Source organism: Carassius auratus, chromosome 44 (assembly GCF_003368295.1).
Source record: "Carassius auratus strain Wakin chromosome 44, ASM336829v1, whole genome shotgun sequence".
In the NCBI taxonomy this organism is placed as follows: Eukaryota; Metazoa; Chordata; class Actinopteri; order Cypriniformes; family Cyprinidae; genus Carassius; species Carassius auratus.
Window position 1 is genome coordinate 153,023 of NC_039286.1, and position 25,032 is coordinate 178,054.

The window sequence follows — 25,032 nt, forward strand, 5'->3', positions numbered from 1 at the left end:
ATATGCATTTACATCATATTTAAAGGGGGGGTGAAATGCTATTTCATGCATACTGAGTTTTTTACACTGTTAAAGAGTTGGATTCCCATGCTAAACATGGACAAAGTTTCAAAAATTAAGTTGTACGTTTGAAGGAGTATTTCTGTTCCAAAAATACTCTTTCCGGTTTGTCACAAGTTTCGGAAAGTTTTTTTCGAGTATGGCTCTGTATGACGTTAGATGGAGCGGAATTCCTTATATGGATCCTGAGGGCACGTCTGCCGGAAGAGCGCGCGCTCCCGTATAGCAGAGCACTGAGAGCACAACAGACATTCACTGATCAGAGCGAGAGCGTCGCAAAATGTCACAAAAGGAGTGTGTTTTTGGTTGCCAGGGCAAGACAACCCTGCACAGATTACCAAAAGAGAAACAGCATCAAGGGACCAGTGGATGGAGTTTATTTTTACAGAGGATCAACGGAGTTGTGCAAGTGTTTGTGTTTGATCCCCTACATTTCGAAGATGCTTGTTTTACAAACAAGGCCCAGTTTGACGCCGGATTTGCACATTGTTTATTTCTTAAGGATGATGCAATCCCAACGAAAAAGGGTCACGATCGTGTGTTGGAACTGCTCTTGTTAAATTTCAGCCTCTGGATCTGATTCTGCATAAATATATGCTGAATCTGACTGTTAGCCATGGTTTGTTTTGGATGTTTTTTTTTTCTCACGGTAATGTCACATCTTCCAGCTCTCAACGCAAAAGCCTATTCGCGCTCGTGATTCTTTAGCTCCGCCCACACGTCACGCCTCCAGCTGGTCGTGTTTTTTTTTCGGGAAAAATCGGTACAGACTATCTTTCTCTTATGAATATAATAAAACTTAAGACTTTTTGGAGTTATGAAGGATGCAGTACTACTCTATAGGTACTCAAGATTAACAGGATATTGAGTGAAAACGAGCATTTCACCCCCCCCTTTAATATCAAAATGTTAATACATTTCAATCACTGCAATTTTAAAGCTTAAGTTAAAATGAATTAAATACATTAATACACCATTCAAACAAGATGTTTCCTGTGGTAACAAATGATTTATGTAACTATTATCAGTAATTCAAGTAATCAATTAGTGATCCAGTTACTATTGCTTTAAAACTCCTCCAGCATTGCACGAGTTACAGACTTTATGACGCAATTATGCAGGATTTTTAGAAAACACAGGAAAAGATTATTTCACTTAAATTGTGGCTAAGGGTGGTGCACGATTTGAGCATGTCAGGGATGGGTACCACAGTGTGGGTTCGCAGGTTAAAGGGGTCTTACCTTGAAGGAGGACATGGCAGGGTCCCTGTTATACCTGTCTATGGTATTGAACTTGGTGGAGTGGTTGAGTTCATGGTAGAGCTCTGAGTGTCTTTTGCGAGTGTGCATCACTTTCTGTAAGGAATGGGAAACAAAAAACAAAAAAAAACAAAAAAGAAACAAAAGCAAAAATAAGAAGGGACAGGCCAGGGAGGAGCTGGGTCAACGGCTACCGGTGTTAAACCGCAAAACTAGGATAACTATAAACACTCAACCTCTCGAAGGGTGGTGCACTGATTGAGGAGTAATTAGTAAACGGATTGGTTCTGATGGATATTAAACAATGTTAAAGCTCTCTGTCATTGTCTTTCTTACTGACAGACACTTCCACTAATTCTCAGACTTAATTGGAGGTGGTTGGAAGCTGGCTGGGCTGTTTTGTAGTCACAGCTGGTGTTCATGCAGAGCTGAAATGGAGCTCATAACTGCGGATGTAAGCATCCACATACTAGGGTTGATTTCTCAGAAATAATGGAATTTGGGGTTTTATTTGGCTTTCTACAAATGTTTATAGAACAATTCTAATATTTTTTAGGGCAACCAAAGTTAAATATATACATTTATGCAAGTATATATTTTATGGCATTTTAATTTGGCACATTCACCCATTTAACTTAATTTGCTCAGTCTGAATTCTAAAACTTGTTGAAATATGAGTGTTGGAACCAATACAATCTGACCAGCAAACAAGTGCCAAATGCCAAACCAGCAAACAGATAATATTAACCAGGCTGGGAGATTGACTAACCTCTAGACTTTACCAGAGCAATAAACATTTTAGTCAAATAGTATTTAGCTTTTGTTTTCAAGAGAAATTTAATGCATTAAAACTAAATGCACTACACATTATTATGTATTTATTAGCTATATTTCACTTAATTCACTTTTTCTAAATGAATCCTTGGTAGCAGCAAAAAAAAAAAATCATGAAAAATTACTTTAGTCAACCGTCAACCTCAGATTTTTTTATTAGGACAGGAGGGAGATCTCATGCAGCACTGACTCGGATGGAAAAGGTTATGAAGCTCTAAAAGCATTTAAATGCGTTAGTAACAAGACATACCTCTGTTTGAGAAGAAGCCTCCATTCTGGAGAGCAAATATCCAGTCATAACTTAACTTAAGCTTTCAAACATAATTGAAGAACAGTTGGTTTAAAAGCACACAAGTGTGTTCTGAAGAAAATGGATTGGGATGTTTTAGACTGGAGATTTGCTGGATCCTGGTAGTTGATCATTCCATGGAGGTGCTCTCCAGGCTGCCTCAGTCATACACGTGCAGTCTCTACTCGTCACATTTCCATCTTTCTCTTTCATACACAATAATGCCACTCACTCAACACTTACAGAGCTCTACACTGGTTCAGTGTTTCTGCAGCCTTGATCCTTCTGTATATAACAATTCTGTATATAAGCATAATATGCCGTGACGTTTCTAGTATGCTTCATAAAAGCTTAGTTAGCTGGTTCAAGTGTGTTTAATTGGGGTTGGAGTCAAACTATGCAGTCCAGCAGCCCTCCAGGACCAAGTCTGGCTACTTCTGTACTAGAAACAGCATGCAGGTGTGTTAGAGCTAAACTCTGCAGGACAGTGGTGCTCCAGAACTGGTTGAAGACAAACCAGTAACTCAACTGTTGATCTTTTAGGTAACAACTCGGTAGTAGTAAGGGTATGTAAATGGTTGAAATTCATTTGTAGAAATATCATATCAGTTATTATGTCTTGTGGATTATATGTGAACTTCTTTTATGTAAAACAGCTCGTTCAGGACAGTGTTGAATAAATAACACCACTTGTGTTTTGTTAAAAATATTACCTTCTTTCATATTCTGCCATATTCTTTAAACTTATGAGCAGAACTATATGTACATAGACACTCTATTATAAAGTTAATATATTTATATTTTATCATATATATTTCAAAGTGTGATATGTGGTAACCCTATTTTTAAACTATGCTGAAAAAGCATTGCTTACAAATCAAGGCATGTGAAACACTAAGCAGTTCTGCCATGGATAGGACTGTTGCTAATACTAAATGCATGATGGGGGGAAACAAGCACCAGAGTGGCAACTACCATTGGCTCCTGTACGAGTCCACTGAAAAATAATGTTGGACAGAAGCACATACACCAGTCTAAGGACAGATGGGGACAAGGTCTTACCTCAAAGTCCAGCTCAGAGTACCGTACTCTTTTCCTCTGGGGGAGGGGGAGAGAAGACACCATCAATCACAACTGCACATCTTTCAGCACCTGAGTAAACTGGCGCCCATGAAGCATTTGTCTCATGTAGGTGCAGTTAGCATTTAATTCCCCTCAGATGACTGAATTGTGCTTTTGCGATGGGTGTTTTAAATTTTGGCTTCAAACTGAACTTCACTATAAAACCAAGGAAAGATGCATTTGACTTTAACAAGCGTGTGTATGGCGGGCACCTTACAGCATAACAGAAGTGCATAAATACAAATGTGAATGAAAAAAAAAAGTTCTGGGAGAAACAAGATACTGTAATGGGAATTACTTGGCTACCTTTTCCAAGCACACTAATGACCTACCAGCTGAAGTTTTCATTAGTAGACTATTTGCATTTAAAATTGAACGGCTCTTAAATTGGCATCATTGTTGCTTTGTATTATATTTAGTGTCCATTAAGTGTCATATAGGCAATTCGGTGCATATATTATGGTCATAATTGAGGCTTTAGATGTCATATAAAGAGATATAAATACAGTTAACCAATACTGCCTGTACACAATGTGAGGCAATTTGTCACAAGCTCAAACTCATTGAACACAAACCAGTCAAGACCTGGGTATATGCTACTATGCCATTCACAAAGGGAGGTATTGTGTACCTCGTTGAAATTGTGAGATGTTAGTTGACAAAGTTACTTCAGGTGTCACTGGGTGAGTTAAGTGAATCGGAAGCCAAAGCACTACAGACCCCACCAATGTTCAAGCCCAATACAATATCAATACCTAGGTTCCTTTGCCTGAGTGGTCCAACCTTACAAGGCCTGTCAGTGAGTTCTTTAGAAGAAAAGTGTAGTTTGAAAACTTGCAAAATGCAGCCTTTCCAGCTTAATGATTGATATGAAAGTAATATACAAACTGGTATAAACTCTGACAACCTGCAGCTGCATTTTAGGTGTAGGTGTAGGCACTTATGAGTAAGTGTGTGAGACAAGAGATAGAGAATATATGAGAAACATTTAGTGTATTTTATAGGTGGTAACTTCTTAAAGTCAACACAAAATTAATATATTAATTAACCAATAATAATAATAATAAAAATAATAATAATAACAATACTAATAATAATAATAATAATAACTATGTGTGCCCCAATAACTATGTGTAGGAGACAGAGAGGGAAGGTTTTGTGTCCGTTAATGAAGGAGTGCAGACTCTCAGGCACTTCATCTGGCTGTTTCTCTCTCACCATCTGCTGTTTCTCCTTGTGGGGCTGTAGTGTAATTATAGAGAGAAGAGCATCTGCACACACACGGCACACACACCTATGCAGTCACTAAGTTGTGTAACATCATGTTGACAGGGGACTCTGGGTATAGAAGGCACACCTGAATGCATTCCTGTGACGGACTGATGAGAGTTGCAAGATGATCAGCATGGTGTCTCAGGGACTACAGATGATGTGGCATCATCCAGCCACGAAATGAAAGGAGACATTACTAATAAAATAATTCAGCCTTGGTATTGCTCTCTTGTTAGAATACCATAAAAGTATTCACCCTCATGTAATTTCAAACCTAACTTAATGTTCTTCTGATGAACACAAAATAGAATATTTTGGAAAGCAAACAGGGTGCAGTGTTGTTTTGGACCCCACTGCCTTATATATATATATATATATATATATATATATATATATATATATATATATATATATAACCCTTCAAAATATCCTCTTTTGTGTTTCATGTTGGGAATGACATGTAAAATTTTCATTTTTGAGAGAACTAGTGAGAATTTGTCTGTTCTTAGGTAAGAATGTACAGTTTTTGTGTCTTGGGTTGACGTGTTTGCAATCACTGCATTCATGTTTGGTTTTATATTGGTGATGTGTTATGCAGATATAACTTACATTTTCCCATAATAATTCTTTGTGCTATGTGGTCACCAGTTCCCTTTTTCTTGGTGAGAATGCTAAGATATTACAACACTATTGTGCTCCTATGTTGTAAACCAAAACTGCAAACCGCAGGTAGTTTTCCGAAATACCATAGGTCATTTGGTGGTGATGGTTGCAAATTGTGAAAGAATGTACCCCTTCTTTAACCCCTACTTACTTCCAAAGATCCAGCCGAGTGGCTGGTGTTGGTGCTGCCCAGGTTGCGGGGAAGGGTTCTGGTGCGCTCCACTTTTCGAGAGGTGAGGATCTGCCGGACAGAGGGATGATTCTGCTTGACCTGTAGGGTGCGGGTGTTGGTGTGGGAGTGCGTGTGCCCAGTGTGGACCGGCAACTGTTTTAGTGTGCTGTATGAGCGGTTTAAGTTCATGCTGATGTGGTCCACAGCTGCAAAGTCTGCTGGGTATGCCTCACTTTCTGCTGGATGCAGAGTCAATGGTGAAGGGGGTGGAGGAAAAGGAGGCTCATCTACTGTAATGTTCAGGGGCTTCCCCTCATCCTGGGCTGGAGGAGGGGGCTTGAGACTGACTGTCCGACAAGGCAACACCATGTAGTCCCCTTCCCCCCCTCCACCACCAGCTGAATCCTGGGTGGAAGATGGATTTGGTCGGGCCCAACCCAGCCCACTCTCGGTGCACAGGTAGATGGGTCCAGATTGTTGATGCTGACCTTGTTGCTCAACATTGACCTCCTTCTTTAGTGGCTGCTCACTTAGTTCATTCAGGGGAACCAAAGGAGGTACCTGCACCAGGAGGTTAGGGGGTGCGATGTTCCCAGGCAGGCTGCTAAAATTCATACCTTCCTGATGAGCCGCCAACTTGGGGTCATCTTCGTCATCCAGGGAGATGCGGGATAGAGTGCCAGTTATGGTAGCGGGGTTACAGGTGTTTACCTCCTTAAAGATGACTGAGGTTGGAAGGAGAGAGAAAGAGAACAGATAGACAGAAGTGGGGAGGAAGAAAGAGAAGGAAGCAGAGGACGAGTGCACAAGATCACACAGATGTACGGAGTGGCAAAGAGCAGAGAGAGAAACCAATTATAACAAAGTTGGATGGCAAAACAACACATGACAGAAAAGGAAAAGGGTTGGATGGAAGATGGTTACACAGCAGTTCCCAAAGGTATAGAGCACAGATGTTTTTGACAGAGGTTGAAGCAGTGACAGAGTAAGCAAAATTGATTTGAGTGGGTGCGGAGATAATGTAATTGGTAGAGGAAATGATGGTGAAAAAAAGACAAAAGAAAATGAGCTCAGTTACAGTGCATGGAAATGGAGTATGACAGTGCAGAGGTCAAAGAGCATGTAAAAGGTAAGGGAGTGAAGGGCAGGATAGGACAAACATTTTCATAAAGGTGAAATAGCATCCAGGAGTCTTGACATGCATAAGTTGGATGTTTGCCAATGTTGGAGCCTCAGAAGTGTTAAACTAGGAGTTAACTTGAATAAGGTAGGGTTAGAAAGTAAAAAGCCATGCATAAATAAGCTCTTCTAAGAAAAAAAAAAAAAAAAAAAAAACCCGGCCGTTATGGCTTACCGTTTCATACATCATTAATAAGTTCACATTTAACAGCCAACAACTCATTCCAAAAGGTAAAAGGAAAATAGGAATAAGAAGTACATTTAAAATAAAAAAAGTATATAACTTTTCTTGATTTTTTCTTTGGAATTTTATAAAGTAAATATTACAGCAATGGTAGTTTCTATTCGACAAAACTGATCAACATATTTGTTTCTACTCCTACACTGTTGAGGTTACAGACCAAGATAAGTATGGACTTCAAAGAAACTGACATGCAACATTGCAGCACAGACTTTTTCTTGATGAGGTGAAACTAGAAACACTATTTAGCTGGTTTAGAATTAAAAATATTTATTTCTAAAGCTACTCTTTGTAATGTCTACTTGATACTTTCTCATTTAACACAATAATAGCTTTAAATTAAATGATCTTTTGTGGGTATTTTCACAGCCAAATTTAATTTGTGATTAGTTTGATTAATTAATCGACACATCATATAATTAATTAGATTAAACATTTGAATCGACTGACAGCCCTAGTTAAAACTAAACCAGACAATTACAGTTCTTGGAACTGAATATTCCAAGTTAAAATCAGGGCCCTGATATGGCAAAGAATAAGAATATGACAATCAAAGAGTGAACATGCACATTTCGTATGTCAGTTTATACAAAACAACTAAATACTATAATCTTATACAAATGACACACAAACAGGAATTTTCTAACTTCAGAGTGAGACTTACATGGGTGTCCTCTTTCTGCAAGTGAGGGGGAGGCAATAATGTGCAAGTTTAACTTTACATAAACAAGTTGTACTAAACAAACTGCATTAGAACCAAGGCAAATAATTGAAAAACATGGCAAGTAAAGCACAAGAATGAGAAAGCAAAGAGCGGTAGTGGAAGGGAAAATGGAGGTCCCAGAAGTACTTACCTGTTTGACATGCCAAATCCACATCTTTCTCAAAGTCCGTCTGTATAGGTGAATGAAGGACAGAGAAGAGATGGCTTCAGTTTGTTACAAATGACATGTTGTGCACAAGTGAACTAAATATATAGAGACCAATTCTTGATAGTTTCCATTTGGGTCATACAACTTCTGTATGATGAAGGGTGGAGCTAAGTGCTGTTACAGGCAGTATGTGGTGGTTAAAGAGTCCATCAAAAACAAACAAACAATAAAAAACTTAGTTTCATTTTAGCATTTGTTTTGACAAAGTACTAGTCTAATGCAACACATCTGCAACACCTCTACAATAAATAGCAGATCTTTTAGCGCCAGCACAAATTACAATGAGCCAAAGTGAACATAAATTAGCATACCGCTGTATGACACGGGCTTGACTTTCCAAACAAACAAAACAGATATTATTTTTGTGAAAAAAAAGGAGCACTCTTAAAAAAAGATACAATACAATGGACACAAACTGACTTCATCCCTCAGGGTAAACCAAAAATGTCTGTCCCAGAGCAGTTCTTTTTAACTCCAGCCCCTCATTGGAATGCAGAATTAGCAATTGCTGCCAACTGATTCTCAAAGGAGTAAAAAAATAAAAAAACTTTAGTCAGGGCATTACACTGTAGAACAATTTAAGCATGCCCTAGCAAGAGCAACTTGTATGTACAGTATGTGTTAACCTGCATGTTAAAGTTAGAAGTAAAAGAGACCTGCAACTGTTCAAAACTTTAATTGCATAGCCATGGACACTAAGCTGACAGCTTACCATTTACCTAATTAGCTGACTAATATGCTCACGCTACACTGTAAGCTCGACTCTAAAATTGACAGCACTAACTCTAAAGCAAACATGTGCAATCAAGCTCATTTCAGAGACGTACGGTGATGTGGTTTTGCTCCTGTGTCTGGTGGAGAACGTGGGCATGGTTGTGGTTAAGCGTATGCAAGTGGTTGTGGCTCAGGGTGTGGCTGTAGTTCTTGTCGAGGGTGTGGTTGAGAGTATGGACATGGTTATGGTCGAGGCTGTGGGCATGGTTGTGTTTGAGAAGGTGGGTGTGGTTTAGAGTCTGAGTGTGGTTCTGGTGAAGAATTTGGGTGTGGTTATGGCTATGTCCATGACTGTGATTGGCCAAGGCTAGAGGACGGGAGGTGGGGCAGGTTTGGTGGCAGCCTTGGCAGCACCCAGGTGAATATCGGAGAGAGCCGCACTGCTCCTGACTGTAGAGGCTGGGCTGGTGCGAGCACCTCTGCCAGCAAAGAGGCAGAAAGGAGAGAAATGTAGGAAGAGAGAAAAAATGAGGGGTGAGTTTAAAAGAGGAAGTAGAAAGGTGGAGCAGACCTGGAAAGGCAGTGATCCCTCTAATCCAAACCGATCCACACACACACACTTGGAGAGTTCCTGCTGTAGTTACCATGGCTACATGCAAGTCTAGTCCTTTAGATGAACAAATCACTGCAAGGCACTGGGTAAAGGGCTTAAAAACTGTAGGAAAATACCCCATAAAGTTACATGTGCTAAGTATGTTACTGACACTCCTAATTGCTTTCTTTTTACTGGATATGATTACTGGTAATTGTATCTAATATTCATAACTAGTTGCCCTTTCAAAAACATTTCAGTATGTGCAATGATATTCAAAAAGCTTCTGATTTTAAAAGATTAGTTCACTCCAGAATTAAAATTTCCTCATTCACCCCATGTCGTCCAAGATGTTCTTTTTTTCTCTAGTCAAAAATAAATTAAAGTTTTTTAGGAAAATATTTCAGGATTTTTCTCCATATAGTGGAAGGTCAAAATTGCAGTTTCAATGCAGCTTCTAAAGGCTCTACAAGAACCAAGTCGAGGACTAAGGATCGGAACTGTCGTTTTGTAAAAAAAAAAAAAAAAAAAAAAAAAAAATTACATCGTTTTTAACCACAAATGCTCATCTTGAACAAGCTCGACTTCTTGCATTACGATGTCACATTGAAACAGTCACACAAGATATAGGTGGATGTACCGACCTAGTGTTTACAAAGTAAATGCCCTTCACAAAAAAAAAAAAGGTAAAACAACAATGTCGGATGATTGTGGATGAAGTTGCATGAAGTTGTGGATGGACATCGCAGATATAGTGCAAGATGTGCAATTGTGGTTAAAAAGTAAAAAAAAAATATATAGTTTTTGTAAAATGGCAGATCGTTTCACAAGATAAGACCCCTATTCCTTGGCTGGGATCGTGTAGAGCTATTTGAAGCTGCATTGAAACGGCAGTATGGACCCCCGTTGAAGTCCACTATATGGAGAAAAATCCTGGCAATGTTTCTTTTTAACTGAAGAAAGAAAGACATGGACATCTTGGATGACAGTAAAATATCAGGTAATTTTAATTCTGGAGTGAACTAATCCTTTGAGTCTCTAATTTAACACAGATTATTTAATTTTTATTTAAATACTAGAAATTGTATAAAAGGGCTTTCCTAAAGGAAAAAGCACACAGATGAGAGCTGACCAGAATTTTTACCAGCAACCTTCTCCAGAATAGCCATTCACATACAGTAAGCCACCAGCTTCAATTTACAAAAACAAATCTAATTTGAAACACAATAACAAAGTATTTTGTGATGTTTAAAAGAGGTGACTCCGACCCTCTGAGAGTCCCATGTGTGATGAGATGGAATGGAATGCTATTCACCATGATCTGCACCTGGCCATTCTTGCAGGAGTCCGGAGAGTTTTCACTGTCATCTTTGCAACCACCCATCCTGCAGCGCACTGCGTCCTGCACCTGAGGTGGGAAGAGAAGGGATACAGCCAGGGTGACTAACAGAGACATTCATTTAAAGCCATGAAATAGTAATATGAAACAAGAAGGCAACCAAACAAATAGGAAAACATCATAATTTCAAACCTCTCTAGGGCTTTGCATTCAGCACCAGTGTAAGGTGGTCAGTCCTGATTGTGTTCATACACAATTCAGGTATTACAGGGAGAGTCAATCAACCATATTCTATAACATTAGCGGAGGTTCTATGACATTCAGGAGTCACAACTGAATTTTAAAAGTGAGTTTGGTTAGTATGTGCTACATGAATGGAACCACAGTTGACAGTTTTCCGTCAAGCTTGTGCTTGCAGGTGTCAATCACTACAATGTTAGGGTTGTCATGCTCTCTCAGTTTCTGAAAAATGGAAGAAATTGATGTACAGTGTGGTCGGACAGCAAGGCAAAAGAAGGTTCCGGCAGACGGAATACAAAGAAAACAAAACTGGAATGTTGTAAACAAAGATCTGAGATAACCAAGAGTAAGAGTGTGCTAAAATTCAGACAAAAACATTTTAGCAAAAGTATTTAAACCTTAAAATAGTGATTGTTATTTTATTTTTTACACTATCAATATCTGTCATTTTGGTTCTAGGCATTCAGTAAGTTGGAAGAATTGTTGTTTTCGTTATCTTTTATTATACTCAATCACTTCAAAATATGTAGACTGTCAGTGATTCTTAAGACATTATTTAAAAATATTGCATAGACGGTGTGAATATCTTCCCACCATCCTGTGTTGATGCCAACATGAAACTAACGATAGTAGTAAATATCCTAAAGACACTAATCTTCTATATACTCAGAAGATTCTATTTGTTTGATCTAGTTATTTTAGTAATCTACAGATGGCGACTGTATATAATTTCTCATACAATGTTGATATCAGTTTATATTCCTGAGTGAAAAACATTTCAGTGAGCCTGTATGCATTTCCGCAAGAGTTTATATAACTACAGATGTACAGGCTCTACAACAATAGGGAGGAAGACACTCCCTTTAATCAAAAAAAAAAGTGTGATAGGCTGTTTCCCCGACGACAGTGTAGCCTTAGCAACAGGAAGCCATTCATTTGCATACAGATTTATGGCCAAAACGCCCACAGAATAACCAAGTGAAAACACAGTGTTTCCTAACTGGGAAGATCAGAGCTTTTGGTGCCAAAAAAAAAAGAAAAAAAAAAAAAAGAGAGAGATTAACTGAGACTGTCTGCATGCATGACAAAGGCCCCTCTTAGGTGATTCAATCAAAAAAGGACAGAGCTAAATACAGGTTTAAAGAGACCTCTTAGAAATGAACTCTGACGTAATTGCTCAAACGCTGTATTGACATTGCTCAAAAAAAAAACAATTTTTAAAAAATAAAAAATAAAAAAAAAAACCTTTAGGGGTAGAGAAATAAAATATACCCTCAAGATACTACTATGAAACTTTAATGGTAAATAAAGTACAAAGATGTCCCTTAGGCTGATGATACACGGGGCAACTTTTTGAGCAATGTTGCCGGGCAACTTTGGTAAATGTTGCCATAAACAGGCAACCAGGTGAGACACAGGCCCACAACCAATCTAAAGTACCCAGATAGACGCATTCTCAATTAGAAAGAGCATAACCAACATTACTCAAAAAGTTGCCCAGTGTATCATCAGCCTTAGAGAGCACTACCCTAGTAGTAAGATTTTGTTTACGTCAATATTCAAACGGTTATATCACTGATCAAATTTATTAACTTAATTGATTAAATAAAACATAAAAAACACAAAAAAAAAACAAACAAACAAAAAAACAATTAATTTCATAAATTCAACATTGATATATTTGTATGTCTTATTAACCTATTAACCTACAGTATGCAGAATTAAGAATTAAGAATTGAGCTAGTGTTTTGACAAACTAGTTTGGAAAATGTGGACCATTGGAAAGTTTAGGTCAGGTTTTTGTCCCCCCACAAGGCAAGAACATTTGGTTTGCCTGATCTCAGACCTGATCTAGATATAATCCCACCACAATTGTTCACTGGAGGCACATTTGAGACGTGTTAATTCTACAACATGCTGTACATATCCCAAGTGGTTGATCTGCCATGACCTTAATGGTTTGCAAAGGTTACGTGCTGAACAAATGACACTTGAATCTATTTGCGTCCCCCGAATAGCATCAAGCATATGATGTTGAAACACTTTATTTATTGACTGCACACTTTCTGCACTGTTTATTAAATCCCTTCTATTTCTATTCAACTGAGCATGAGTTATCATACTTCAACACTTTCCACTAGCCTAGACCAGCATCTGTAATCGGTCTGCTCTCGTCCCTGCAACTAAATTACGATGTGCAGGAACACTAGGCTGTTTCGCAAGACGGAGTAGGAGACGGTCTCATTCTCAGAGCTTTTTTATGGATGACTGTCTGTTGAGTCAAAGCTGTAGACGTATCAGAGTGACACCCGATGGCATGCCTTCTAGGCTCTCTCTAGCTTTATAAATGCATGGGAACAAACTATTCCAATAAACCATCCCCCACTCATTTGTCTGTGCTGATTATGAATGCTGCCTTTCCATTATTGGTTCTGCTATCTCAAAGTGTACTTTGCACATCAAACTGAATCTATGGCAAGGATCCGGTGCACAGACTTCACTCCATTCTCTTGTTTTGCTAAAGCTATTAGGGATTACATCAAAGTCTTGCCAGGGAATTTCATATATTTAATAAAATCACACCAGGATTTATTTTAGTCTAATCCTTCAGTTTTGCGATACTGATTTAACATATATGGCTTAGCGATTTAGAACTGATTTTTTTCTCTCCCTCCCTTAAACTCCAGGAGCATATTTTGATTTACCCGATACGTGAAAGTCGGCCAAGTTGCCACAGTACAAGCTTGAGAGTTTAAACTGTCACATCTTGGCTACAGACCCACTACAATGTGACTATAGTTTGATCCATTAGTTGATTTATTTATGGCCGGTCAGACCAACCCATTATTACATGAAAGCAGTGCATGCCATTTAAAAAAAATAAAAAAATAAAAAATAAAATGACTGCCTCAGCGGTCCAAGGTAAGTTTTATTCCTAAGTGGGCCTTAAAATAATGGACTCAAATAAAATTCCTCCTCCAATCTCCATTTAAATACACCTCTGACTGTCCTCTAAGACTGGCAGTATAACAGTGGAACTTTTATTTCCTATATTATTATGACCAATCACACACACATAACAGTGTGATGGAGACTGAGGTTATCTAAGCCAGGGTTTTTCAAACTCTTTAAGGCTGGAGGCCAGGGATCTCTAAATGTGAATGAAAGTAGCATATGTACAGTATCCACACACACACAGTCACACACACACCACTTTAGAATTCTACATATAATATACATATAATATTATATACATATATGATATGTTTATATACCCAATGAAAACCATTTCTGATCCAGGAAAAACACTTTGACTGATTATTCACTTCATGATTCATAATTGTGACTTTTCTAATAATTTCTACACAGATAATTAATCATTGCTGGTTGAATCATAAATGTAACCCACTGACCTCTCGGCGCATGGCACAGTGCACGGTGATGATGACAAATCCCTGGACTGAATCAAAGACCGCAAAGAGCACCTGGAAGAGGGTTGATCGGCGGTCTGTGATGGCCAGCACAGCTGACATCCATGTGAGTGCCAACAGAGGGAGAACCACACAAGAGCTCCATAACGAGGCCCTGTGCAAGAGAGTACAGAGCAACATGCAGTTCATCCTCCATGCAGCAAGGTGGTGACATCACTGCACCTGGAATCATTAGCCATCAAGATATTAGCACGATTAGAGTCAAGCTATGATGGTGTTGATGAGATTTAGAAACCAGCTCTGTACTACATGAATTTAACTGAGTGTCAATACAGCGTGAATTTATACGTAATGAGTAGTTATGGGTAATAATTAGAAACCTGATATCTCTGAACTAGTTATTGCTACATTGTATATATGCAACATACAGAGTATTGAGAGAGCATAATTCACGTATCACGGCTACCAAAGTTTCATATGTAGCCAGATTTTGCTTTTTAATTAATTAATTTATTTATTTATTTTCAAATAGAATGTTCACAAGAACTTATGAATTAAATGCATCCTAGAAAAAAAAAATATTATTATTATTATTATTATATTATTATTATATTATTATAAAATTCAACAATAATTTATTTTGTTAAAGTTTTAAATTCTAGTAATAGTATATTATAACATTTGCACTTTTAAAAGCATTTTTAAATCATATTGCATTTTAAGATTCTGCCATATGTAGCAGATTTCCAAGTTTCATTTCTTGTACTCATTTATTTTATTCTTACAATTTGCTTATTTCATTTGGTAGAAAACTATAGTAACCATGGTCCATTTTCATAAGGGTATATGATCATGCAAAGACTACTACTACCACCAATAATAATAATAATCATAATTATAATTTATTATAATAATAATTAATAATTCAATGAAAAGGTGCACAGGGTAAATCCAGTTATGACACGCTCTGAGTTTGTTTGCAAAACAGGCAAATAATTGCTGTTCATAACACTGAGTGCTTATGCTAACATACCCTGATGAATTTCCAACATGTTGCTAATTCTACTGGAGTGTTTTGGTTCTGCACTATGCAGAGCCTATTTAGATAAATATCAGGTGTCAGTAAGGACTGTACGCCTGAGCTCAGCCAAGCAAGGGCTCACCACAGCTGGGCATCAATTTACCATCTTCACGCTGCACTGACTCAGTCTCCTGCATATGATTGCAATGGGACATACATTAGCAAAGACACAGAGGAAGAGATTTTGCTTCTATGCAAATCTACAGTATGAGTTTTAATGCTCAAATAATAACAAAGCAGAAAAAGAAAGACACGTTTAAGTTGGTTGATGTAAAACAGCATGACTCAAATGTAATGTCCTCCCCTAACTAACTGTGGAGAGAAAGCATGGAGCAGGAACGCTGATATTGAATAAAATGAGGTGATGTGAACATGGTCCTTACAAACTTCCTTTAGGAAGTCCTCTTCATTAATTTCTATGAATGGAAGTTGTATTATGGCATCACACACTCATATTTATTCTCGGATAGCAGAGACAGAAAAAGCAGACAGCAAGGATGGGATGAGGAACAAAAAAAAAATGACAAAGAGAAAGAAGAACCGAGAAGCGATATCATTCATTTCATTATCATTTCAATAACATGACTCCCTCCAGCAAACAGCAGAGACGAGTCCAATTTATCCAAAGCCAAAAGAATCAGAGATGGCTCACATTATGATCCACACTCTGGTTCTTTACCTCTTCAAAGAGCACAGTCCTCCATGTCTGTGTTTGTATGCATGTATTTGTGTTTTCAGTATGGCTGTCAATTTAACGCATCCATTTAGTTTAATAATAATAAAAAGGTAATTGTATAAGTAATACAATTATATGACTTTTATCAAATAATATATCTTTTTGAAAATCATATTTAATAATGTATTATTATTAGGAAAATTTGGTAGATGTACAACAGCTATTCAGCAGGGCGTGAGAGACAGACATTGGCAAAAAAAAAAAGGTCCTGCAAAAATGTTGTCTTATTTTCAAGTTAAAATCATTGAAATAAGATTGACTTAATTTATAACACAAATATATTAAGTATTTTAGTAAGTGTGTTTTGTCTTGCTGAGAGAGAGAGAGAGAGAGTAAAAAAAACAAGAGTCTTAATATAAAAAATATATATATAGCATTTTTTTTTTTTTTTTTTTTTTACAGTGCAAATATATCCATTGGCACGTGTAAACAAAACAAAACAAGCACTGAATGAATGACCCATAATGGCAGGTTCACACAGAACAGGTTTTTCTATTCCGCTGGGCAACTGTTTTTTTTGTGTGTTTTTTTTTTTTGTGTAAACACTTAACTGACATCATTGATCACTATGCTTTACATCATTTTCTGTGTCTTGTGTGTGATGCTGTGCCCTAAAACTGCTCAAGTTAAAGTAAAAAAAAAAGTTACAGTTACCTTCCATCACCCAGATCTTGCATTTTTCAAAGCAAAATGTGTTCTGTGTGAAAGGCCATTAAGTCTGCCTTAGACACTTTTATAACTGGACTGCTAAATATATTGCACTGAATTGTGGTTCCCGTAGGCTTCTGTCGGACAAATAAACATTCTATCGACTTCTAAAGCTAGTTTTATAATGTCTATTCAATGATTTGCAATATCGTACTGCCATAAAGGGAATTTTTTCAGCAGAGATTTAAGAAAATGATGTAGTGATGCAGACAGGAGGGTGACTATTTGAAAAGTTTCTGTTTCTTACTGTCAATGTTGAGCTCTAGAGAGAGAGAGAGAGAGAGAGAGAGAGAGAGAAGATACAGTGAGAAAGAAAAGACAAAGAGAGAATATGGAATGAGACTAACATGGCGCTGCTGGCTGTAGAGCTGGACAGGGCGGTGCTGGAGATCACACCGCACTTGGAGCATTTCAGGAGCAGCCTGCTACGCGCTTCCAACGGCGGACTTCAGGACCCAACACACACACGCACACATATGTTCATACAGGAAAGAAATGTAAGTGACACAAAGCAACGAGGTAGGGAGGAATATAACAATAACAAAAAAAACAAAAAAAACACACTCATAAATATCCATCCGTACACACATTCATGCCAATACACACAAACATCACAAAAGGTAAAAGGTTTGAATGTAGAATGGAGGGTAATTACAAATGGAATATTTGGAAAATTACGTCAAAAGACACACATTAGGAAAGGGAACACAAAATATTGAGAAAAAAGAAAGAGAAAGACAAAATTAATGTAATGCAAGAAAACAGCATCAAGCAATGAACAACAGCAATGACAGAGCGAGATCTGTAATGAATGTCACAGTGTGAAAGTAGCTTGCGTGTGTCTGTGTGTGTGAGAGAGAGAAACAGGCGATGATGGCAGGAAAATGAGAAAATGGAGAGAAACACAGTAGAATGCGACCACAGATCATTAAGAATCAGCAGATGAGGCAGATGGGAGCTGCAAAGACTAACCTACTTCAGCTGCTCACTGAAGTGTGTGTGTATTATAGGAGTCTTTGTGTGTGAAAACAGAAAAAGCTGCTGCAGAGAAAAGGATAGTTTCTCGCTGTCGTCACACACATACACACCTGATACTGCCCGTGACCCCCTGATTTGTGTAAGCATTGTTAGAAAGCAGATTAGCACCACCAGGTTGGTCTAGCTCAGGTCATTAACCATGAAGTTCAGTTTTTAATGAACCCCTTTTCAGTCTTTATAAATAAGAGCCTTGGATGTAAAAGTAGCACAAAAAAAAAAAAAAAAAAAAAAAATGAAGAAAGTGAAGTTTTTCTATCATTAAAAAATGATGTACAGTATGTATGAATATGTGAATACAAATGTATTTTGTCATGTTCTGATGGGAGATTCTTCAACTTTAAGTGTAAAATAAAATAAATAAAGTTTAAAGCGGTGAGCGGTTACAAATTTCTGCGAAAAGGTCAGAATGCTTTATGACAGCTACCCACTGTAATTATGAGTGATATATTTACGACTCAATTCAACTCACTTAACTTTTGGGAGCTCCAAAAACTACTGTTTTTTTTTTTTTTTTTTTACAAAACTACTGTACATACAGCTGCTTTTAGCCAAAATCATTTTGTTTAAATTATAGTGCTTTGAAAGTAGTGTTTAATATGAGATGCTGATTGAAATTGTAAAGGAAACAAAAGGCATCTTCATGTCACAGACTTGGAGAAAGTGCTCTAAACATCAGAAATATAGAAATGAGGGGCACACAGGGTCAGCAACGAAGAGCAGAAGCAGCTTATTACAGCAATGGACTTGTGTGCCATTTACAATGACAACCTTAAAACAATGGAAGCGTGATCCTAAATTTAGTTACGTATTTAACTTTTTAGGAAATATGTCCATCACAATAATAAAAAATGGCTGGTAATACCCTCTGTGGAAACGTGACTTATGCTTGCCTGTGTAACAACTGACACTAAGATCCTAGAGTGTTGAGGGTGGTTGCTAGGGCATCGCTATGTGGTTGCTAAGGTTTCTGAGTGGTTTTAATGCATTGCTGTGCGGTTGCTTACTGGCCCACTTCCAATTATCTGATACTGCAGCCTCTAGATATGGCTTGGGTCCCTCCTTGAGGTCTATTTTATCAATGCCAGGTGCAGTCAGATTGCTATGAAAAGTAATAGTGCCTCCTCTCAATTAGTCACATATTTTGAGGTATAATTTATGCACACAGCACAAAGAGTTATGTGGCAAAATGGAGCACCTGTAGTGAATGTTACAGACATAATTCACCATTGTTAAGTGTAGTTCTGTACACTGTGTTCTGCATAACTGTTCAGGGATCGTGGTCCCTTTAAATGATCGGAATGCGTGATGACGTAACACGCCGGTCAGCGCCATTATTCTAGTATTCTGTTTTTGCTTAGAAATAAACGACACACGCATTCGTGTGCTCAAAGTGAGAAGTTGTCTCTTGCAAATTTCTGCAATTTCCACACACCTGAGATTAGGGACAGACAGCAAACTCCAAAAGCACAAATATGAGCGCTAAAAACGATGTTTGCTGTACTAAAAATGATTGCAACGAAAAACAGAACTGCATATGTAATGTGAATGACATCATGAGAGAGTGTGTGAATATAGAAATGAGTCAGATATAATTTAAATCCTGAGACATTTTTATGTAAAAAAATAAATAAATAAAATATGTGAAAATTCCATCGTTAGCCATGCAGCTCCCAATATGCATTGATCCTCCCTTGTCCATAAATATTACAGGAAAATAAAAGTGGAAAAAAAGACATATCAATTAGGGCAAGATTGCAGAATGTACTCTTGCCTGGAGGGATTACTAATATCCGGTCATTGGATACGCTCAGATCTCTGATTAGCTCCTCATTCAATTAGTAAGACCCACACTTTCCTGTCAAGACATCGGTATGGTGGTCCACCAAAGCAATGCCACATATATAAATGGCATGTTTACAGCTTACGTTCAGGTTACAATGCGAAGAGGCTATCAGTGGCTATTAGATTCACTGATTCAGTTGCATTGTGAGCATTAATACTGTTCTCATGCCGTTAGTATAGTACTGGCAAACACACGTTCATGTATCGCAATGAGCTTAAATTAACAGCAGTTGAACCCTGAGCTCATTTTAAACAATATAGTGCACTTATCTTTGCCTAAAAATGTGATTTCTGATGCAGCGTTAGTTTAATTAAAGACGGCTTTGAGAACCCAGGTAGCAGATTCATGGAGCGGAATGGGAATATTCAATCTCTCTCGTGATTTGGCCTTTCGTTTGAGGTGAGGGATGTGGCAGCGCGCTCATTAACACAAGTGTTTAATGGATCACTATGCTTTGTACCCAATCAAACAAAGGCAAAACAGAACAAGCGTTTTAAAAACACAAGGGCTCCTTGATCCTGTCAGTATATGCAGTTACATGAACAATGAATATACACTTAGCTAATGACAGAGCTATCAGAAGACAAGCCTGAGGTTAGCAGGCCAGCAAATCAGTACAAGTCCATTAATGAAGCTGTCATATCTTGGCTTTCAGTCTGATGTTTTTCAACTTTTAGTGGGCATGTGTGTGGGTGTGTGTCAGAAAGAGTGAGAGAGAGAGAGACAGAGACAGAGAGAGAGAGAGGGAGGGAGTAATTTACTTCGCCCATACAAATATTTGACAGGATATTTTAAAACCATCAACAGGCTAGTGGTAAATCAGTGACTTGGTGCAAATCCAGAAATAGATGGGTATCACATAGCCATCACTTTGACATCACTTACTTACCCTGCTCTCTGCTTTTTGGACTTGTCTGAGATGCCATCTCTAGACATGAGCTTGTTGAAGACCACTATTCCAATCAGCATGTTCACCTGCAGCAAAGAGATAGAGGGTTTCATATTTGTTTTTTGTTTGTTTGTTTTGATTTTTGATTATTCGGGCAATTCAAGTCAGGGTCTTATTAAGCCTGTATTTGTATCCATCATATTTTCTGTGGTGAAGTCCATTCAGAACTTAAACAAGGATGTCTTTTAAATTCAAATTCAACTCTCTAATTACATTTGGATTTAAGTAGCAAACTACATGCAGAATTGCAATTCTAATCTCAATGTCATGAAATATAATTGAAATTGATAGAAATTCATATGAATATACTTTAAACTAGGAAAAAAAAATCTAATTTTGTCAAGTTTAAAATACTAAAAAACACACACATAAAAAACACAGTGATTAGGACTTTCTGAATAATAGATAGATAGATAGACAGATACAATAGATCGACAGAATGAACAGTTTAATGATGGATGGATCAACAGAACAATCAGCAGATAGAAGAGACACATATATTTATATATATATATATATATATATATATATATATATATATATATATATATATATATATATATAAAATGATAGACCGATAGAATGATAGAACACTATAATGATAAAACAGACAGACAGACCGACAGACATAGACAGATAGACAGATAGACAGATAGATAGATAGATAGATAGATAGATAGATAGATAGATAGATAGATAGATAGATAGATAGATAGATAGATAGATAGATAGATACTTCATTTGAACTACTGCAGCATCTAAGTGGAAGAAAATAATTTATTACTTCTGGCCATAATTTATGTATAAATACAATTTGGGTAGTGGGACAATAAAGCAGTGTTGTGAGGTGACCTTTAACCCTGCAGTGGCTCGCTAACAGCCTGTGACAAGTGGTGTGGATTTAAGTCTGGAAGCAAATGAGCAGGTGGGATCATGAAGGAACAGTAATGCCCTCATGTCTCTCACCCACTCTCTCTCTCTCTCTCAGAGGATTGCTGTCCAGTCAGCTCCGGCCAGCTGCTCACTGGACACACAGAGCACTGAAGAGGAGCTTAGACAAAGGCCATGGAAAGACCACACACACACACACACACACACACACATACACACACACACACTCTCTCTCTCTCTCTCTCTCTCCTGTACCTTTGAAACACACAGGATTTGAGCCAAGACTATATTGTTTCTCTTGTATTACAACAGGAGGGCATATGGTTATAGGTTACAAGACTGACAATCTTCCTGTTAAGTGACATTTGACTGCACTACACCACCAACACATACAGTAGACTGTGACTTTGGCAGCTGCATTCAACTTTGTTAAAGTAGGGATCTTCAGTTTATTTCAAAGAAATGAACACTTGGTATAACATTGTGTATTATAAATTAGTGTTGGATTTTAAACCTAATAATGTGTTTATCACCATGTTGTTATTATACATAAAAAAAAAATATATATATATATATGATGTCATATACAAGTACAATAATAGGTATTACTCAATATATTTTAATGTATTTTTAATGTAATGTTATTTCATTACCATTATTTAATGCATTAGGTATCATAAGCTAACAGTGAGCAAAATGTTTACAGCATTTATTATTCCAAATTAATGTTAATTTACAAATATGTATATTATAAATCCAAAATAATTTATACATACTTTTTTGTTCAAATGTTTGTGGTTGGCGAGATTTTATATAGTCTCTTATGCTTTCCAAGGCTGCAATTTTTTAAATCAAAATGCAGTAAAAACAGTAACATTAATAAACGTTTTCTATTTGAATGTATTTTAAAATGTAATTTTATTTTCTCTGATATAAATCTGACTTTTAAGCAGACTTTTTCAATCTTCGGGGTCTTTTTATCATTCAGATACAATACTAATATTTTGTGCTCAAGAAAAATCGATATCCTACTGACCCCAAACTTTTGAATGGTGGTAAATTTTGCTCATAATACATTACGTTTAATTTGTATTGTTAAATTTGTAGTCGTATGTTGAATAAAATGAATAAACACTTTAAAGTATTATGCATTGTTAGTTTATGTTGCTAATGTTTTATCTGAGCATTACCCAAAAAATAGTTTGAGATGAAACAATAATTGGCTGGACCCACAATAGACCCCCTGTTGAAAACCCCTGCCTTAAATTAACAGTCAGTCTGTTCAGTCTGCTCCGAGAGCATATAGAAGCTACCAAGTCTAACATGTTTACCAGTGCCGCTCGTTTTCTGATCATGCGAGGTGCTTGCTTAGACAATGGGTCTCAGTTTTACTATTTGCTAGAAGCAAGATTAATTATTTTCCCATTAATTAGATTTTTCTCTCCAAGGAGGGAGACAGCATCTCCAGATGCCCAAATCTCATTTGTAGTCGTTTGTTTGAGTGGGCCGCTTCACAGAACCACCAAGGAACAAACAACACAAATCACATCTGACCATGAAAAACAATGCAAACATCTCACAGAAAACACACAGCACCTGAGACTGGGGCTGTGGATGATGAACACACACACACACACACACACACACTTTGGTTGCTTTGGGCTAATAAGCTCATCAAGTTCACTCATGCGTTTTACACTGATGAAAAATACACACATTTGAAATGAGACAGGCCTCAACTCTAATCTCATTAGTGAAAATTCTCTTTGACTGCCGGCTTGATATATTTAAAATGCATATTAAAGTGGGCGGAGCTCATGTTGGCTAAATCTAACCAATGAAAATGCACTAAGTCGGAGACCTACCAGTACAATGACAGCAGCAGGACCGACAAAAGCATAGAGCAGCCCTCCTTCCAGAGACAACCAACAACTGAAATGGAGAGAAAGAGATAAAGTGAAACTTTCAATAGAGAAAGTCGACACATTGTTAGCTTCAGACAAAAAAAAGAGGGGTTGTCGAGAAAGTTGTAGTTTCCATTAACCTTTAACCATATTTATTCACACAAATAAAGATTAAGGGAAAGTAGAAGAACAAATTAAGCTTAGATTCTAACCAAATGTATTCCCTAAATTAAGAAACTGAAAAGGATATCTCAGAAACAACCTCATCTTACTATTTCATTTTTTTAGAAATACCATATTGTTAAAGTGCTTTCATTGCAGAGATCGAATAAAAACTTCATAGCTAATAGACAGATAAAGATAGTGCCTGGTAAAGTTCTACATAAACAGCTGTGCAAAAGCTGGAAGGTCATACTTTATAGAGGAGCATTATTAATCCAGATTTTAATGGAGACGTTTTAACATTTGCTAATGTTCTGGTCAAATGCAATCAAACAGATTTCAATTTCATTTGTATTCTGACATCCTTGTGAAATGTCCACTGTGAAAGGATCACAGACATATGCAGTCAATCATGTGATCAAGAGTGACTGTGTAGTAAGCAGGCTGTCGCTGAGCCCGACAGTGAGGCTATCTGAGGCCACTGAATTCTTCCACTCTAAAATCTGTCCTTTGGTTAGAGGGGAATCCATGTGTCAGACATATCCAATTAAAGATCTCAAAGTCCACCACTGTTTTCAACTTTTGTCTCCGATTAGTCAGGCAGCTCCCTGGCTGAAATCAATTCCTAAGCAGCGCAGTGAAGACAGAAACCATTATATGCAGAGCAGCAGAAAAGGACCACTTTGAGTAAATACAAAGCCAGGAATAGAGGAAGAACAGGACTCTCTGAGGACTGTCTGTCTCAAGATACTTGTTGAAGAATTACTTCCAATGTAAAAGGTCAACATCAGGCAATGCACACTCATGAAAAATGTGCATCACAATGTAGCTCTAAAGATTAAAAAATCTAGGCATCGTATCAGTTGGTAAAACCTTGGCTATTTTCAAACATTGATTGGGATTAAAAATGTGTGTATGTATGAATGTGTATATATTGTAACAGAAATGAGTCGAACCAGACAAATTAAAGAGTCTATCAAAGCTGTATGCATTGAAACACGAGAGCCGAACTCCTCAGGAAGTCATAAATCAGTTCTAGTGCCACAAGAACCAAGCAAGATAACCAACCAACCAACTTGTTCACACAACAGCTTTCAACATTAACACCAATAGAACAATTATTGACCATTTTAATTTGAAGAAGAGATTGTCAAATTTATTGTTCGTAATTGAAATGCAACGCTGGACATCACATGTAAACCCAGGAGATCAAGTTAAATACTTGCATTGACTTCCCCCATCCAGCAGAACCAGACTGAAATTCCTAAGGGGGGGAAGGGCTTTAAACCTTTGTCTTCACAGGAAAGTCCCTTTGCCAGAGAATGGCAAAGAAACTTCTTTTGTACATTATAAATGGACCAGAATGAACTCAAAAAGACTT

The 25,032-nt window shown here is 37.4% G+C and overlaps 1 protein-coding gene across 6 annotated transcripts in view; it reads right to left on the reverse strand.

Moving 5' to 3' along the window:
* Positions 1 to 1,043: 1,043 nt before the first annotated feature.
* LOC113062035 (adhesion G protein-coupled receptor B2) overlaps positions 1,044 to 25,032 on the reverse strand; it is a 273,272-nt gene continuing 249,283 nt past the window's right edge. For 2 of the 6 annotated variants that reach the window (XM_026231540.1, XM_026231536.1), the window contains exons 21-29: positions 23,451 to 23,517; positions 20,635 to 20,720; positions 17,212 to 17,310; positions 14,322 to 14,493; positions 10,645 to 10,737; positions 7,946 to 7,985; positions 7,756 to 7,770; positions 5,651 to 6,396; positions 3,277 to 3,540 (exon numbers count right to left, since the gene is read on the reverse strand). In XM_026231540.1, the coding sequence (XP_026087325.1) occupies positions 3,337 to 3,540; positions 5,651 to 6,396; positions 7,756 to 7,770; positions 7,946 to 7,985; positions 10,645 to 10,737; positions 14,322 to 14,493; positions 17,212 to 17,310; positions 20,635 to 20,720; positions 23,451 to 23,517 (1,522 nt within the window). In that variant the 3' untranslated portion in view covers positions 3,277 to 3,336. Of the gene's footprint in view, positions 1,416 to 3,276; positions 3,541 to 5,650; positions 6,397 to 7,755; positions 7,771 to 7,945; positions 7,986 to 10,644; positions 10,738 to 14,321; positions 14,494 to 17,211; positions 17,311 to 20,634; positions 20,721 to 23,450; positions 23,518 to 25,032 lie in introns of those variants that run through there. The other 4 variants (XM_026231541.1, XM_026231537.1, XM_026231542.1 and 1 more) reach the window with 4 other exon arrangements.